Here is a 16,944-nt window from a genome sequence, read left to right as displayed (position 1 = left end):
CAGTATACGTATTAGGTCCAGAAAAATAAGAGGGAAAAAAAGAAGGCCCAAGCCCACCACGTAGCTAGCAACACTCCATCGATCTCCTTTGTCTCAAAAAATAAACAAATCCATCGATCTCCTCCAGTCTCCTCGCCTCCTCCCCCAAATTCTCAAATCCCAAAGAACAGCGCCGCCGCTCCCGTGCACTTCCAAATTCGAGGTGCTGCTCCGTGCATCCATTAATGGAGACCGATGGTGCTATTCCCTTCCCCAATCATCTCTCATTGCATCCTCAATGATCCCCATCAATAGATGTTTGAGGCATCACCGCATCAGAGATGGTACATCTCCCTCCTTTGCCTAATCAAGTAGTCTTTTCATTCGCTATTAAACAGCCCGCCTCTCCATCTCTGATTGCTCCATCTGACAGCTGCAATTCTTCTTTTCCTAGTTTCTACTCTTCTCTTGGCCTGTTCTTCAAAGCTTCATTGGATCCAGGGATGAGAAGGGGGGATGGGGAATGACTCTTGCAGCCTTGCAGATCTTGGAAGCTACATCGACAATTTGACATCAATCCATATGCCCATATTTAGGTGCTTTTGTTCCCTGTATTGACAGTTTTTCTGCAATTGTTTGGTGATGTGTGTTCTCAAAACTGTTTATCCCTGAGAAAAGAAAGTGAAAAAAAAACACAAACGGTTCAAGTTGCTATCAGTTTTGACAAGGTTTTCATTCTTAGAAGAGCGAGATGATGGTCTCTTTGTGCCACTTAGAAGAGCGATCTTTTGTAGAACTATATTGTTTCCATACTATTATGACGTAATTCTCTGGACAATCAATCTATACTATGTATTGAATTGCTTTCAAAACACTTTTTTTTGCGGCAAGCTTTCGAAATACAATATGTTATAAATTTTTATTTGTTCACAAGGGCCCCATTTTGCCGTCTCGCCCCAGGGCCCCGAATATGTATGGACTGGCCCTAACGCTGCCACCTGTTCGTCCCATCTTCGGTGGCCTTTGGGCCGTGGTGGAGTGGAGAACCTCGCCCTCCCACCGGCAGGAGGGACCCAACTCTAGTTCTTGTTATGTTTAGTGTCATTGTTGGGGCTGTCTGGCAGTAGAGATGTCCCTCGGTAGGAATAATGTCTCCCACACTCGATCCTCATCCGGATGGTGTGTTAGCGTCGTTGAAGGGCGTGTGGAGGTGTGTCTTCATCGGATCTCGGAAATTCGGTCGGTGCTGGTGTTCGGAGGATATGTTTGGATCCGTTCTTCACTCGTCTTCGTTTGGGTGTTTATAGGTTGGTTCCTTCTGATCTATGACTCTTTTCACAATGATTGTTGCCACTCTGGTACGTTGGTCTGTGGGGCCTTAGCACGATGACATCTCGATTGTCTATTACAACAAGGTTTTCCAAGCTCCGATGAGGGACGATGGTTGATGATGGTGGGGTGCTTCGGCTCGTAATAGTGCTTGTAGTCATCACTAAGTGGTCCACGGACTTGGTTGTTTTTTTATATCTCTGGAGTCCTTTGTGCTATCATGATTGATTATGAATAGATCAAATGTTTCTCCGGCAAAAAAAAAAGATGTCTTGGGCATGACTATAAGCCATCAAAATCAACCATAAAAAAAGGAGTGGCCATTGCCACCACATGTATTCCCCTTGAATAAAATAGAGTATCAAATTTGAAAATATCATGAAAACTAAAACTTCTAACTTGCTGGGAGAAATAAAATCCAACCATCGACCTCAACATGACATATATATAGGTTGATGAAATACATAACCAAATTCTAGAAAAAGATACGCTCATTTAAATAGAATGTATAAAAATGACAATACAGGCATGTCTAACAAGGCAGCCTGCTTATTAACAACACAAAGAGTTCATCCGCACATACAAATAAACCTATTGTAGTTGAGGTATACGTGCAACATATGGTGTCCATTAGTACAGTCTAGTTGCCAGCTTTTCATGGGTAGATCTCAATTACTGACAAGGGGCCCAACACCGGCATGATCTTGTAATCGTCACCGAATCCAGCATCGGAGAAGATCTTCTTCCACTCGCTCTCATCCCGTTCAACCCCGTTGGTGCACATCGCGAACATGTCCTGCATGGCTTCCATCTCGCCGATCTTCCTATCGCCGAGCAGAGACCCTCTTACCATATCTATGATTATCACCTTCCCTCCCGCACTCCTGGTGGGGATGGCTTCCTTGCAACGTTGAAGTATCTTGACGCAGTCGTCGTGGCCGCAGTCATGCAAAACATTCTAGAACAGAGAACAATTTAGAAGAAAAATAAATGTTTTGACAAGAGAAAAGAAAATGAAACACTTAATTGCACTATGTGGACCGAGAGTGCCATTGTTTGGGACCAGCCAATTAATGGTACGACATCCTATGCAATTTATCATTGACGTGACCACGAGGTACCAATACGTGATATTCATGGATACCTACCTTGAGCAGGACAGCATCCGCCGGCGGAATGGATTCGAACATGTCACCTGCCACGAAACGCAGGTTGTCGTCACCGGTGGCGGCGGCGGCCTGGCCGACGGACTGAGGAAGGTCCAGCACGGTGCACTTGATGCGCGGGAACGCCTTGGCGACTACGCGCGTGCCGGCGCCGTTGCCAGCGGCGACGTCGACGAGGGAGCTCACGCCGCGGAAGATGCGGCCCTTGTCAACAATAATGACCTCCAGGAAGAGCTCGCTGTCGGCGGTCATGGCGTCCCTCAAGACGCTGCCGAACCCGGCGTCCTTGCCCGCCATCTCCTGCCGGGAGCAGCCATGCGCCTGCTCGAAGAGGGAGCCAGCGCCGGCCGGCGCTGGCTCGCTCCTGAGCCAGTCAGGCAGGTCGAAGAAGGAGGAGACGATTAGAGGGTTCACGAAGAAGGGCGCCACGGGGGACAGGTTGCGCCAGCCGACGAGGAAGCGGCCCGTCGTGGTCAGCCCGTACTGCACGGCGGCCGTGTCACCGTCGTCGTCCCCGGCAGCGGCGGCGGCGGTGGTGGTGAAGATGCCCGAGGCGCTGAGCAGCGCCATCATGCGTCGGAGGTCGGCGACCTTGGCCGGGTGCACCTTGGCGTCGGCGGCGATGTCGGCCAGGGTGGCGGTGCCGCCGCGCTTATGGATGGCGGCCGGGATGCCGAGGTCCACGGCGCACTTGAGCGACGTGGCCTTGACGTAGCCGAGCAGGTGGTTCTGGAGCTCGGCGAGAGACTCCAGCAGCTCCTGCGGGCTCACTTCCATTAGGAGCTTGAGCGTCATGGTGCCTACCTTAGATACCTGAGTGCACTGCAAATGAAATGCGACCTAGCTTTGGATGTGTGTAATCTGGTAATCCCTGCTAGAGCACGTCTACCAACGGCCTTTATACACGACCAACTAACTACTTAGTTCTCAAGCTTCTGGGGCGTGGAAAAACCACTCTCCTATTCAGTGATTAAAAATAAATAAGTATCTATAAGGCCTGGCCATGGGTAAATAGCTTGAATTTATTTTTGTGTAAGTCGATTTCTCTGGAGGGTCCGATCAGCATCCAACGATAGCACCATGGTTCTTCTTCATCTGTTGTCCTGTTTCTTCTATGTGCCGCCGACTTGCCCAGCACCATCCGCCTGTCTCCACCACCCGCGGCCGGCATGCATTGTTGCGCGTCGCCTAGCCGCCCCTCAAACGCCCCTACCGCCGCTGCTTGCCGCCGGCACGACCCCCCCCCCCCCCCCTCCCCCTACGCCACACCGATTTGCAGCAAACGTCGACATCCTTGCACCCCCTGGCCCGCATCCGTCAACCAGTTTTTTCGTCTTCGCCTCGGATGCCGCAACTCGCTACCACTCACAACGTTGTTCCCATCTCTAACGAGGTCCTGGCTCAGCCTTTCTTGTCATTGCAGCTCGCTGCCTCTCGCAGCTCGTTGTCGGCTCCGGACTTGCGCTATGCCACTACCTTCGTCTTCCTCTCAGGCGAAATCGACGTACATGTTTTTTTTCCCAACGACTTACATATAGCCCATGCGGTACATTTAAGGCAATAAAAAAATTTATATGAGATTCCCAGTACTTCCTTGCAAGAAAATTAGTCATTAATCTAAAAAGGAAAGGGTATATATACTTGTATCTAAAAATAAGAAACGTTGATGATATAGAAGATCTGTAGCCGCATAATGAATGACAATATAGATGCTCATCCACATGCACACGACATAGAACAATCGATGATAAAACTCATTGAGGCCGTGAGAATATTTTGACTATTATGCCACAGTGCCACTGGCACGGCCGGTACGATCATCTTATCAGCTTCGTTGATGGTAATCATAGTCATCAATTAAGACACATACATAACCTAGCGCGGCTGCTAAGAACCAACATCACTATGCTTCTTGGTAAGCATAGTCTCATTAAGCTTTAACATGACCATTACTTGCTACATGTCCATTAAAACGTAGATGGAAAGTAAACGACTAGTCCATCGGCTCATCAAGGCGTATTTATCATAGAAGAAGACCAGACGATATGTGGGGTTGATCAGTATGCCGTGCCCCCACCCACCCACCACCCGGTGAAAATTTTAAAATATGCTGGTGTAGCGAGCCCAGTGTGAGTGGTGAAATGTTTCACAGGTTAACCGTCATTTTCCCCCGGATTAATTTTTTTGAGAGAGAACCCCGTATTAACTTCACTGCAAGTAAAAGCTTGATTATATGTGCGTGTGTACGCCTTGTCTATGCTTACAGAGCCCACCAGCCCAACCAAAGCATTTTATGTACGAAAATCATATAAATTTGTCACTGATTATATGATTTTTTTTCACCCGCAAAAAAATGAAAATCATATAAATTTGTCCACGCCGTCATAACAATTTTAGGATCAAGAAAATATGAGTGAACCTTTATCGTTCTATTCACTTCTTTTTTCGCTCATGTACAAAAAAATTAATTTTACTAACCGTAGAATGATTGTTCAATCGTTTTCTGGTAAAAGAAAAATGAAATACAAGGGTAATCTAAAAAAAGAAATGCAAGGAAAGAAAAAATAAATTACGTAAATGCTCTTAATCAATAGAGCATGAGAAAATTACACCGCAGTGTGATGGGAATGCATTATACAATTATGGATTTTCTAGTTGTATGAAGAATATTATGGGCAATTTTGCGGCGGCAACAAGGCTTCTTCCGTGGTAATTTCCAACGGATTTGTGGCACTGCCAACTATGGTGGCTGACATCTGATGCATCTTGGGCATCCATCAACTTAGGTTTTTGTGCTTCCGCCGGTCGAGTTGCGCAAAGGGAGACCTTGAGTGGATCCGACTGGAGCTAGAGTGGGTCTGACTGGTCTTCGTGGATCCGAGTAAGCTGGTACCAGAACATGGATCTTACATTATGGCAAGTAGCGGCCTCCCTATGGCACGACGTGATGGCATCACTGGCCTGCAGATCTAGCTGGACAAACCTAATATGCAGAGTAAAAAGGACCGGAGGGAGTACAATGGGAAACACAATATGATGGTGGTGCACCAACGACCAGAAGTGGCGAGGTGACAACTTGAACATGCTTCTCGCGAATTCTCCTTCACCACGAGCAGGGCTAAGATTTTTTATGTTGGGAGCCGGCTAGAAGATGCAGCAGTAAGCATGTCAACAGAGAGGGTGCATCGTGGCATTAGGGGATTTGGTATTGAGTTTGCATCTTCTCCGGGTAAAAACACATGATCAATGCTTTTTGGCTACATTAGGCATCGTTGATGTCATATGACGTTTCCTTCTAGGTCTTGGCTCGAAACTTTGCTTTGGAGGTGATAGCCCCATGTTAACCTTTTGATTTGACACAACAACACCCATGTTTGAGCAGCGACTCCTTCTTGAAAGTGTTTTCTTTGAGGTTTGCACCCGTTCTAGGGTCATATGTCATTTGACCGGTAGATTATGATCCATTATCGTAGATGCAGAAGCAAGGAGTTATCCTCCTTTTCAGGAAAGTGTGGTATTACCATATGAATATTATGGATGTACTTTTTTCATGTGTCATGTTTTACCATATTATATATGGATGTTATTAGGTAGAAACATAAATAAAATTCAAATTTTGATTGAAATATATCAGTACATCTATTTAACGTGGAGTTCACCAACAGGGATTTACTGTGCCCAGATTATTTCTCCTGTTACATTTGCTGATGGTGACTGGTCATGTTTTGGATGATTGTAGAAGGTAGACATGGTCACATGTTCGTCCATGCATGGCGCTGTCAACACAAGTTTTCTCTGTGAAGATAAATGCAGTGAATGTGACACCCATGAAGAATTCGTCAACGAGCTACCCAGCTGAGTCGGAACGCATGGGTTTGACACTAGATTTATTCCGTGGCCAATGGTTGTTCATTGCGTTACCAAATATCCTTCACCATTAGGCAAGTGGCTGATCCTATCCATCAATTATGGACGGTGTGAGATTGTACTTAACAACGGGCCATAGTGCTAGCCACCCTAATTTTGTCAGTCGATCGAGAAGATATACACAAGTGCAATTTCTGATTGAGCCCTCGACCAGTTGGAGCATAATTCCATCCGTCTTAAAATATAAGGACGATGATCACGGTGGGCATCAAGTGTTCATACACGTTAAACCAAATGCACGGAGAAATTTTTTCACATGCCAAAGTTGTATATATGTTCCGTCACGCTTGTCGTTTAGAGTTCAAAAAGATTGTGAACTGTGTACATACATCAATTCATCACGACACGGCATTAAGCATAACTAAACTGTGACCTAGCTATTTGTCATGGCGGTGGGCGTGACGGTAAGGAAAGGAACTACACATATGTGCGGTTGATAAATATGTAATTGTGTGGAACATCGTCAATGATCATGTCATTTGAGCTGTTAGGTTTAAAGATCCAGTCCAAAAAGTAGCCGTCGGACTTTGGCATGTCTATATCTAGATGCGGATATGCCTCTCCCTGCACTAGCTACATTTATCATTTGAATGAAAATATAGGTGGGGATCCTCTCCTCCTGGTGATCGATACAAGAAAAAATCCCGGAGGAGCGAGTGGTGCCGAGGAGCAAGTAAAGGTTAAGATCAAATTGCTAGTGATTAACTTCACTGCAATTGAAAGCTTGATTTTTTGCGCCTGTGTAGTCCTTGGCCTTGCATAGAACCTACCTACCATACCAATGCCTCTTATTTGTGATGAACTAATTATTAGAAATCGTATAAATCTATGTATGGAGAAGGCACAGGAATTGCAAGATCAAGAAAATCCGAGGAAAACGAGAAAGTTACATTAAATGCTCTTAGTTCATAGAGCAGTAGAAACTTCACACCACTTATCTTGATTGCTCTGTATCATATGAAAATATTTATTTTAGTTGAATGATGAATTTACCTGTATTACCATATGGTATGGTTGTACTTTTATGTATGCATGTACGTATTACCACATGAATATTATGGCTGATATACATATATGTGGCGCCAAGGTAGTCATAAGCAAGGTTTTGACCGGTACACCGAACCCTCGGTATCGAAAATGCTAGAGCTATGAGAAATGAGTTACAGATTAGATCCACATATGAATCCGGGGTACTCCCCTTTTTCTGAACAAAAAAAGATCCACGTATAAACAGGTGTGATTATATATGTTGGGACACACAGTTATTTGATGTAGGAAAACATATATTTGAAATATTTCGGTTTGGTATTTCAGGTTGCCGGTTCTACCCTGACCCCTACTGGCATCTGGTTTGAAAAAAAAAACTAGGTCACAACACATAGGAAAATATGTACATCTGCTTAATGAGAAGTTCACCAACAAGGGGGACACGGTCATTTGCTGATGGTAACTAGTCATATTTCAGACGCGTACAAAGTGGACACAGTCATAAATTTTAGACGATTGTTGCACAAGCAGGATACGGTCCAAATAAGTCGTTTTGGAGGACGACTCTCTCGGGTCTCGGTATCAGCCTCGTTTGTTTCCTTTGGATTCCCACCACGCCTTTATTACTCCTTGTATTCTCGCTTTGGAAGCCACTATCCTGCTGGTAGGTGTTGAGCAGCTACATGGGCCATGCACAGGAATCTTCCATCACGACCTGGTTGGAATTCAGCAGTCCCCTTAAAAACATGTTTGACATAACCAAAACATTAGTATTTTCTTAAGTAAACAGCAGTGATCAAATCATGCTAATTAATTATTTTCCATTTAGCATGGCCCCTACTTAAAAGTGGAGGTAAATTTTGGAAAAATCAACGTAAGCAGCCAGATTCAAAGTTTAACCCGGCATCCAGTACAGGAGCCACACGTAGGGTGTACGATGCACACATTAGTACCTAGCTAGAATATATTAGTTATTTTTTTAAAGTGAGATTATAGTTAGGTTTTTTTTTAAACAGAATATGGTTAGTTGTAATTACTCATCACTTAACCATCGTCGCCACCTGTATCCGGCACATATTCTCCATCGGATTCCTGCATCACCGTAACTAAAGAAATCCCGCGACTGACTTTAGAATCTTTCACTGGCACGAAGCCTGGACTTGTGGATTAGCTGATCATTCATTGTGACTAGTTGAGCACTGTTCGTGTTCCTTGGCTTCACCCAAACCCTATACCTTGCATTAAATCTGACGCGTTCTGTTCTGACTCAATACAATATTGTATACCACCGGTTTGATGTATAACGGAGCCCGGACTGTTTGTAAAGCCAGCGTGGACAACGGCGCGGGTATCATGATCCTTATATGAGCGGGTGAGACCAACGTCCTACGAGGTGCTCGTCCGCTGAGAATGCGCTCTGGATACGGTCATATTTTAGACGATTGTCGTACAAGGTGGATCGGACATGGTCACATGTTCGTCCGTGGTGGTGTCAACACAACTTTTCTCTGAATATAAATGAGTCTAACGCCCACGGGACCAGGCCAGGGTGTGTGGCAAGGGGGGATGCACGACAAGGAATAATATGTACATACAGTTGGAGCTAACTCCCTCTGTCTTAAAATACACGAAAATCCTACATCTACGTACACTAACGTAAAGTTTTACGTAAACTACCAAACAAACTCTCTCCCCCCCCCCCCCCCCTGATTTTCAGGGGATGGGCCCCTTCCTCCCCCAAGCTCCAATCACAAATTCCTATGATGCTGATTACGTTAATCCCGTAGCTATTATTACGTAGATGTAGCATTGCTCTAAAATACAAGGATGGTGACACGGTGGGCATCATGTGTTCATACACGTCAAACCAGATGCTACCGAGAAAATTCCTCGCATGCCGAGGACGTATATATGCACCATCAAAGCTGTCATATTTTGTTGAAACAGCCTGCGACTGTATACATACATCAATTCATCATGACATTGCATTGTTTTTTGATAAGCATGACTAAACTGTGACCTAGCTGTTTGTCATGGCACTGGGCGTGATCGTAACGAAGAGAACCACACGTATGTGCAGTTGATCAATATGTCATATGTAACTGTGTGGAACATTGTCGATCATCTTATCGTTTGGGCTGTCAGGTTTGATATCCCTGTCCAGAAAGTAGCCACCGGTCTGTGGCGTGTCTACATCTAGACGCGGAAGCGGCTCTCCCTGTACTAGATACGTTTCTAGTTTGAATGAAAATATAGGTGAAATGTTATGCAGTTTAAGAGTCAAGTTACTAGTGATTTTTTTTGCGGGGTATGTTGTGATTAACTTCACTTAATATGAAAGCTTGCTTTTATGTACGTGTGTAGTCCTTGGCCTGGCATAGAGCCTACTAACATACCAACGGCTATTATATGTGACTAACTCATTATCAGAAATCATCTAAATGTATCTACGGAGAAGGTACAAAAAATTACAAGATTAAGAAAAATCTGAGGAAACAAAAAAATGCATTAAGTGCTCTTAGTCCATAGAGAGCATCAGAAAATTTACACTACTTATTGTTGATCGGTTGAATTATATGAAAATATTTACTTGAGTTGAATGATGAATATTATGATGCACTTAGGGCATACTGTATTACCATATGACATGGCTGCACTTTTATGTATGTACGTATTACCACATGAATATCGTGGCTGACATACATATATATGTGGCGTCAAGGTGGTCATAAGCAAGGTTTTGGCCGATATACCGGACCCCTTGGTATCGAAAATGCTAGAGCTATGAGAAATGAGTTACAGATTAGATCCATGTACGAACAGCTGTGATTATATATGCTGGGATACGCACCATAGTTATTTGATGCAGGAAAAAAAATATTCAAACTATTTTGGTTGGGTATTTCAGGTTACCGGTTCTACCGAACCCATACTCGCATCTGGATTAAGTGTTTTTTTAGTGACAACACACAGGAAAGTATACGTACATCTAAAAAAAAGGAAAGTGTACGTACATCTGCGTACTGTGGAGCGCACCGACAAGGGATTGCACCCAGGTTGTACGTCTGTTCCATTTGCTGACTAGTCATATTCTAGATGATTGTGGTGCAAGGTGGACATGGTCACATGCTCGTGCATGGCGGTGTCAACACAAACTTTCTGTGTGGATATAAATGCAGCGAGTGTGCCGCCCACGGGACCCAGCACATGGGCTTGACACAATACATCTCTTAAGCTAAGCGACCGACGGTCTTGCATTGCTTTACAAGAAAATATCCATCGATTAAGGAGGGGTAGGATACTACTACTTAATTATGCCCAAAATACCAGTCTGTATCGTGTCTTAATGGGCGATATTATTTGATCCACTACAGTCAAACGAAATTAAGCGATCGTAACGACGCGCAACCACACTGCGGTATCCCCCGCCTTCGCTTCCCCACTAGACTAGGCCTAGGGAGATACATACCGGTACGATTTCTGGCCGAGCCCTCCGAGTCTACATCGCGAGTTTATGCGTACTTCCTCTTTTTCAAAATATATAGATGATGGCGCGGTAGGTACATCATACGTTCATACTTCGTACTCCCTTCGTTCGAAAAAGCTTTTTCAGACGAAGGGAGTACACGTCAAAAGGTACGGCGAAAAGTCCTCGCGTGCCGACGCAGTCAAAGTCATTTATAGAATTGAAACAGACAGACAGACTGTGATTGTCGATGACTAACCTGTACTGTTTCTTGTGCGAACCCCACGGACCGGCGGCTAAATGAAATCATGATTGATACACATGGAAACATCGTCAATTATGCTTTGATCTGACCATTATCTCCCACCTGCCCGCCCATTAAAGAGGATAGCGGCGAGCTTCGGATCTCACCTACTGCTAGCAGCTGGATGCCTGGATCATCCTGTTCCTAGCTAGGTAACAGTGTGTTGGTAGGAGAGGGTGGTCGTCCGTACTTTGGAAATATATGCCATTATGCTTTAATTTGATCCTACTTGCTACCTGCCCATTAAAAGGGTGAACCAATAAGAGAAACTTGTATGACTAACCTGTGAAGATACTATCTGTGCAATCATGCAGCACGCATGTACTTGATTAGGCCTCATTCGGTTTCAAGGATTTTTATAGGAAAAATATGGGAACAAGGATTCCAGAGGAAAATTTCTTATATATGCATTCGGTTTGTAGGAAATGCGTAAAGGAATTTCGTAGGAATACTATTCATTTCCTATGCTTTTGGAGGAAACTACACATCCACTCAAAACTCATTTTGCGCGTAGGAACGAGGCAAGTCAATTCCTTAGGGTGGCAAGTGCCATCCTATCAAATTTCTATATTACTCCAAATTCCTACGGTTAGATTTCCTCCAAACCGAATGAGCCCTTATTATGGTCAAACAATTAAGTGAGCTCACTCGAATGACGTGATTAAGGTGGCCACCATCATTTGCCCCTTGTTGATAAGCATAACTCGAGCGACCAATTGTCATGTTGGGAGACTGAGATGGCGAGGGAGAGGAACGTGTCTCATAATCCTTTGTACTCCATCTCTGAATCTGTTGAAGTACTTTGTCCATCCAAGTTTATTAGTTCTCCTTGTAATCTGTGTTAAACTTTGCTCGTAAATTTTAGTAGCAAAATATAAATAATATGCCATTAAATCAAACAATTGGAAACTATCTAATTATATATAACTTTTGTGACATATAATTTGTATTTTTCTAGTCAAATACGAGGAGAACAAGAACCAGGACGGAGGAAGTACTACATAGTAGCTAGCAAGCTAGCGGCTGCTGGTTAATGAAAGACCATCTGCTCCTGACCGTTACTACTAAACTAGCCTACACAAATGTCTTATATTTTGGTACCGAGTTAGTACCTTTTAACAGTAATCAATTATTACTACATGAAAGCACATTTCATATATTTTTTTCGTTGATCGTTACTCCATCTTCAACACTCCATGCAACAGATGGCCACGTCTAGACATATACTCCAGCATGAGCTAGCGCTGAGCATTGCCCTGATATTTTCTAAGCATCATCGATTTATGCTTTGAACTGACCATTACCTCCTAACTGTATATACTAAATGATAGCGAAGAAAAAAGACGAGCAATCTGTACTATGTATTTGGTGTTGACTTTTAAACAAACTAGCCAGGTAACCATCACATTTATGTGGCTAGATTTATTGAGTATTGTGTTATTTTGGTATTGTGAATTTAAAATACAATTTTCAGTTCTTGCCGTGCTCTTATATACACATTTCATCACTAAAATGATCTATTACATATCTGACATGATTTGTGCTTCTGACCGTTGTTTTTGCTACCACGACATCGTGTTCCTTCTATTTAATGGTATGTTATCTCACACACATAGCACAAAGAGATTGATACCTGACAACTCGTGCCCTCTACATGATATCTATGCATGCCACCTTGAGATCGATACATGATATCATGCATGTCCTTTGTGATGTGCATACATGCATATAGTCTTCGGATCATTCGATATTTGCCACTTGGCGACCATTCTCAATCACCATGGATTTGATCCATTAGTGAATAAACAATTCATCGTGACATGCCCAACGAACTCCATGGTACTAATGTCAACAATTTTACTTATACCGACAAGTACATTCATGATGATACATCTAATGCACGTTGCTTATTTTCCCGTAAACATAAGCAACACATGCACGTCCACATGTTTGAGACATATTACATTCACCCTTTTTCTGTGGCGCTACATATTCAATGTTACCAAATAAAATAAAATGTCATTTTTTTAATTCAGTGTTCCACTTGTTGTTTGAATTTCGTATAAAACACCCAGTAATCTCCATATAACATTTTCTACATAGTTTTCATAGGAAACCAAGTTGTTGTTTCCTTTTAATTTTGCCTATGGACAAACATGTGCCTCCATATTCTTCCACACCTATCCATCTCAATTATTATAACCGCTATACCACTAGATCATCAATCTAAACTGATGCAACTATAAATTTATATTTTTTTTACTTCTCAAATAATTCTCTCTCACCCACTCTCCTTACAAATTGTTCTTTTTGATAGTGTTTATGTCATTGTGCATATACTTTGTTTATCACGCATAACTAAAATGTCTTAATACATACTACCTCCGTTCCAAAATACTAAACATCATATTATTTTGGAACGGAGGTAATACTTGACATGATTTTGTTTCTGATAACTTTTTTGGACCGGGGGCCACCACATTTAATGCGACTCCATGGACCAGCGGCTCTAGTGACCTGTCTGACATACCTGTCGAAACTACCTTGCACAGGTCTACACATAAACGATTACATTAATCTAATGGTCTGAGATGCCTGCAGTGTTGTTGCAAATACTCTGCTTACGGTCAGAAAGTTGCACAAACTCTAAGATATACAATGGACCAAATAAGGGGAGTGGGCACACCTGAGAGTAGCCACACCTTTCCGCAAAAGAAACTATGCAACCAACCTATGATCAAGATTCATGTGCTCTCATGCAGCAAACATGAACTCAAGAGTGTTTTGGTCAAACAAATTAGGTCACTCCCATTATAAATTCTCTCTCACTCACTCCTTTTATGATCTACTCTTTTCTGGATTAAGCCTAATTGGAAAATTGCTCAAATAGTCAACCATCTCCACAACTAGTATGAAGTAAGCCATATCTGTAGTAGCTATCCAACTAGCGGCTGTTCGTGCTAAGAACAAATCAATAATCAAAGGCCGTCTGCTCTTGAACGTGACTAGTTAACAGTAACTAATTATTACATGACATGACATTTCATTTTTCCGTTGATCGTTACACCATCTTCAGTGTACGGTCTAGAAATGTACGGAAAACTCCATGTAATTGTCCTCTTTTGGCTGTACCAGTCAAGTACTCTCAGCAGGAGCTAGCACCGAAATTGCCGTGATATTTCGAAAGCATCATCGTTTTATGCTTTGAACTGACCATTACCTCCCAACTGTCTATGAAAGGCTAGCAATGAAAAAAGACGACTACGCCATCAATCCATCCGATCTATAGCTTGATTGGCCTTGGAAGCCAATTAACATCCCCTTTCAGGAGGCTGCAATCAGTACTAGTACTATGTATTTGATGTTAACTTATAAATAAATAGCCCTCATTTGGATTATATAAGAAATTGTTAAAATTTTGTGTCTAACTTTAACCGTGAATTTTGCTAATAAACTAAATATGACATATGTTCCATAAAAATATATGGTTAAATTAAGTTAGACATTTATTCATCGAATTTTTACGAGTTAATTGTCATGCTGCCAGCGTGATGGAGAGGAAGAAAGAAGGCTTATGATTATTTGTGGTCTATTTATACATCTGTTCCGAAGTAATATGCACTTCCTTCTAAATAAATAAGGCTCTCTTGCATTTCTCAGTTCTCACTTTACCAAGATACTATATATGTATTATATGCGCCAGAAGTTACTTCCTATGTCCCTATTACCCAAAAAAAGATTTACGCCCCGCTTTATAAATAAAGCAACCGTCAAAGTCACAAAAAAGATCCAACAAAGGTCCAAATACACTGAAAGAGCATGACACGACATGAGCGAAAAGTGCAAGATTCTGCTGAGGGCACAGCTCACCAAGCCCTAAAAAGCAAAATAAAAGGGGCCCGGGCCCGAATGAAGATCAGGCGCCTAGTCCGGATCCGGCGGCGAAGGCGGAAGTGGGGGTGCCAAGAGAACCGCCAATGAGCTAAGACCTACAGTCAGAGTGTCGATGTCGGCCCACTCTTGTCTGCGCCTAAGCGGCTTCCACAACTGCAGAAATTCACATAGTTTGTAGAGAGCATCAGAAAACCATCTTATATTAGAGGGGAGTGTTCAATAACAAGCTTGCTGCTAATTGTCCATAAGTCCAAGCAAAGGCCCCCCAATACCAATCCACCTAATGCAGCGGGAATTGACGGGGCAAGCTTGTAGCTCGTCATATAACTTCGGGTAGTTCGTGTGGCACAACCCGCCCCCACGACTTTCCAGAAAAAACTCCAAAGGAATTGAGTCGTCACACACGAGAAGAATATAGGATTAGAGCCTTCTTTCACATCGCACAGAGGGCAAATGCCATGCCGAGAACCATTGCGTTTGAGAACCTCCACCCTAGTAGGAACCTGACCGTCAATCCATTGCCAGAAGAAAATCATGATTTTAAGCGGGACCAACCATAAAGTAGACCGATGCTCCGCCGCAATGGCATGTCATAGTGATCGATTAGTAAAGCGGCCGGTAGGCTAAAGATGCCACCTAATCTGGTCTGGCGCGAGGTTGGAAGTGTGTAGCACGACACAGTCCATCAGATCCTCCCGGGCTGCCTGCTCTACCGGATTGAAGGCACGGCGAAAAGCGAGGCTCCCTAAGTGAATAAGGGCCTCGACCGAGCTATGAGGAACAACACATATGGAGAACAATTCGGAAAACTTGGCCGCAAAGGGATGATTGGTCACCCACCGATCGAACCAGAAGAGAATCGACGACCCCGTGCCCACGGAGATCGAGGAGCCAATATGAAGGGCAGGGAGTCACCGGATGACGGATTGCCAGAACTGAGACCCTCCCGATCATTGGCAAAATGCGAGCGGCTGTCCCCGTAGTAATTTTGCGCTGTCCCTATTTACATGGCGTCGTGTGGCATCGTCATATTTTGTGATTGGGCTCGGATCATCAATTTTGACCAATAATATCAGCCGTCAGACTTTAAATTTTGAGTAAAACATCAATTTATTTACAATATAGAGGGAGTACCTCATTGTGTTTTGATCTTAGCTTTTACTTGCTAGCTGCCTATTAAAGGGCACGGTGTAGCAACGAAACAAAACCATGCATATGACCAACCATAGTTCAACAACATGGCTCACGTGTGCCCGCTTGCAGCATGTACGCTCCAGTGTTTTGGTTAAACAGATTAATCGGCAGATAAGCACAAAAAGTAGAGCAATCAGCTGCTGTCATGTCGTGAGTGTGATGGCAGGGAAGAGGAACGGGTCTCATGATCATTCGTGGCCCATATTTGTACTTCAATAACAGATAGCCATGTTTAGAAATTTATGTTGGTAACGATATTCTGATAGCGTCTTCTTGACTGATTTATTCATTGATCTGACCTTTGCCTCCTACCTGTATATTAAAGAGAAGCAACAAAAATTGGCACACTATTCTTGCGTTTTTGCACACATGTATGTTGCTGCATGTACCACTACTTTATTCGAAGGAACGAGACCACAAATCCTTCTTGTGTGACCTATCATCATTGTTGAATATTATAATTATTAGTAAGTATAGAATGGACTAGAATTTGGTTATGTCTTGTCTTGTAATTCAAATTGTTCATTGCACTCGTCTTTGCCCATGAGGCTCAAGCGGGTTATTCTCATGATGAATGTTTATTCACTCGTCTTTGCACGAGAGGGACGGTAATAGGGATTTCCAGTCCTGAATTCAAATTGCAAATAATTAAACAAAACTTCTCCAGGAATGTTGTCGGTATGGATGGTACCCATTGT

General features: G+C 43.2%; 1 protein-coding gene across 1 annotated transcript; it reads right to left on the bottom strand.

The window, feature by feature from the left end:
• Positions 1 to 1,720: 1,720 nt before the first annotated feature.
• On the bottom strand, positions 1,721 to 3,364 carry LOC147963218 (acetylserotonin O-methyltransferase 1-like). Its single transcript, XM_087527978.1, has 2 exons — positions 2,457 to 3,364; positions 1,721 to 2,266 (listed from the first exon to the last, which is right to left on the bottom strand). The coding sequence occupies exons 1-2, from the start codon at positions 3,267 to 3,269 to the stop codon at positions 1,964 to 1,966; spliced, it is 1,116 nt and encodes a 371-aa protein (XP_087384104.1). The 5' UTR covers positions 3,270 to 3,364; the 3' UTR covers positions 1,721 to 1,963.
• Between the last annotated feature and the right edge of the window lie 13,580 nt (positions 3,365 to 16,944).

This window comes from Triticum urartu, chromosome 6A, assembly GCF_056163025.1.
Source record: "Triticum urartu cultivar PI428250 chromosome 6A, HENAU_Tu73, whole genome shotgun sequence".
Taxonomy (NCBI): domain Eukaryota; kingdom Viridiplantae; phylum Streptophyta; class Magnoliopsida; order Poales; family Poaceae; genus Triticum; species Triticum urartu.
Note: the sequence above shows the minus strand (reverse complement) of the source record. Positions and strands in the feature narration are given on the sequence as shown.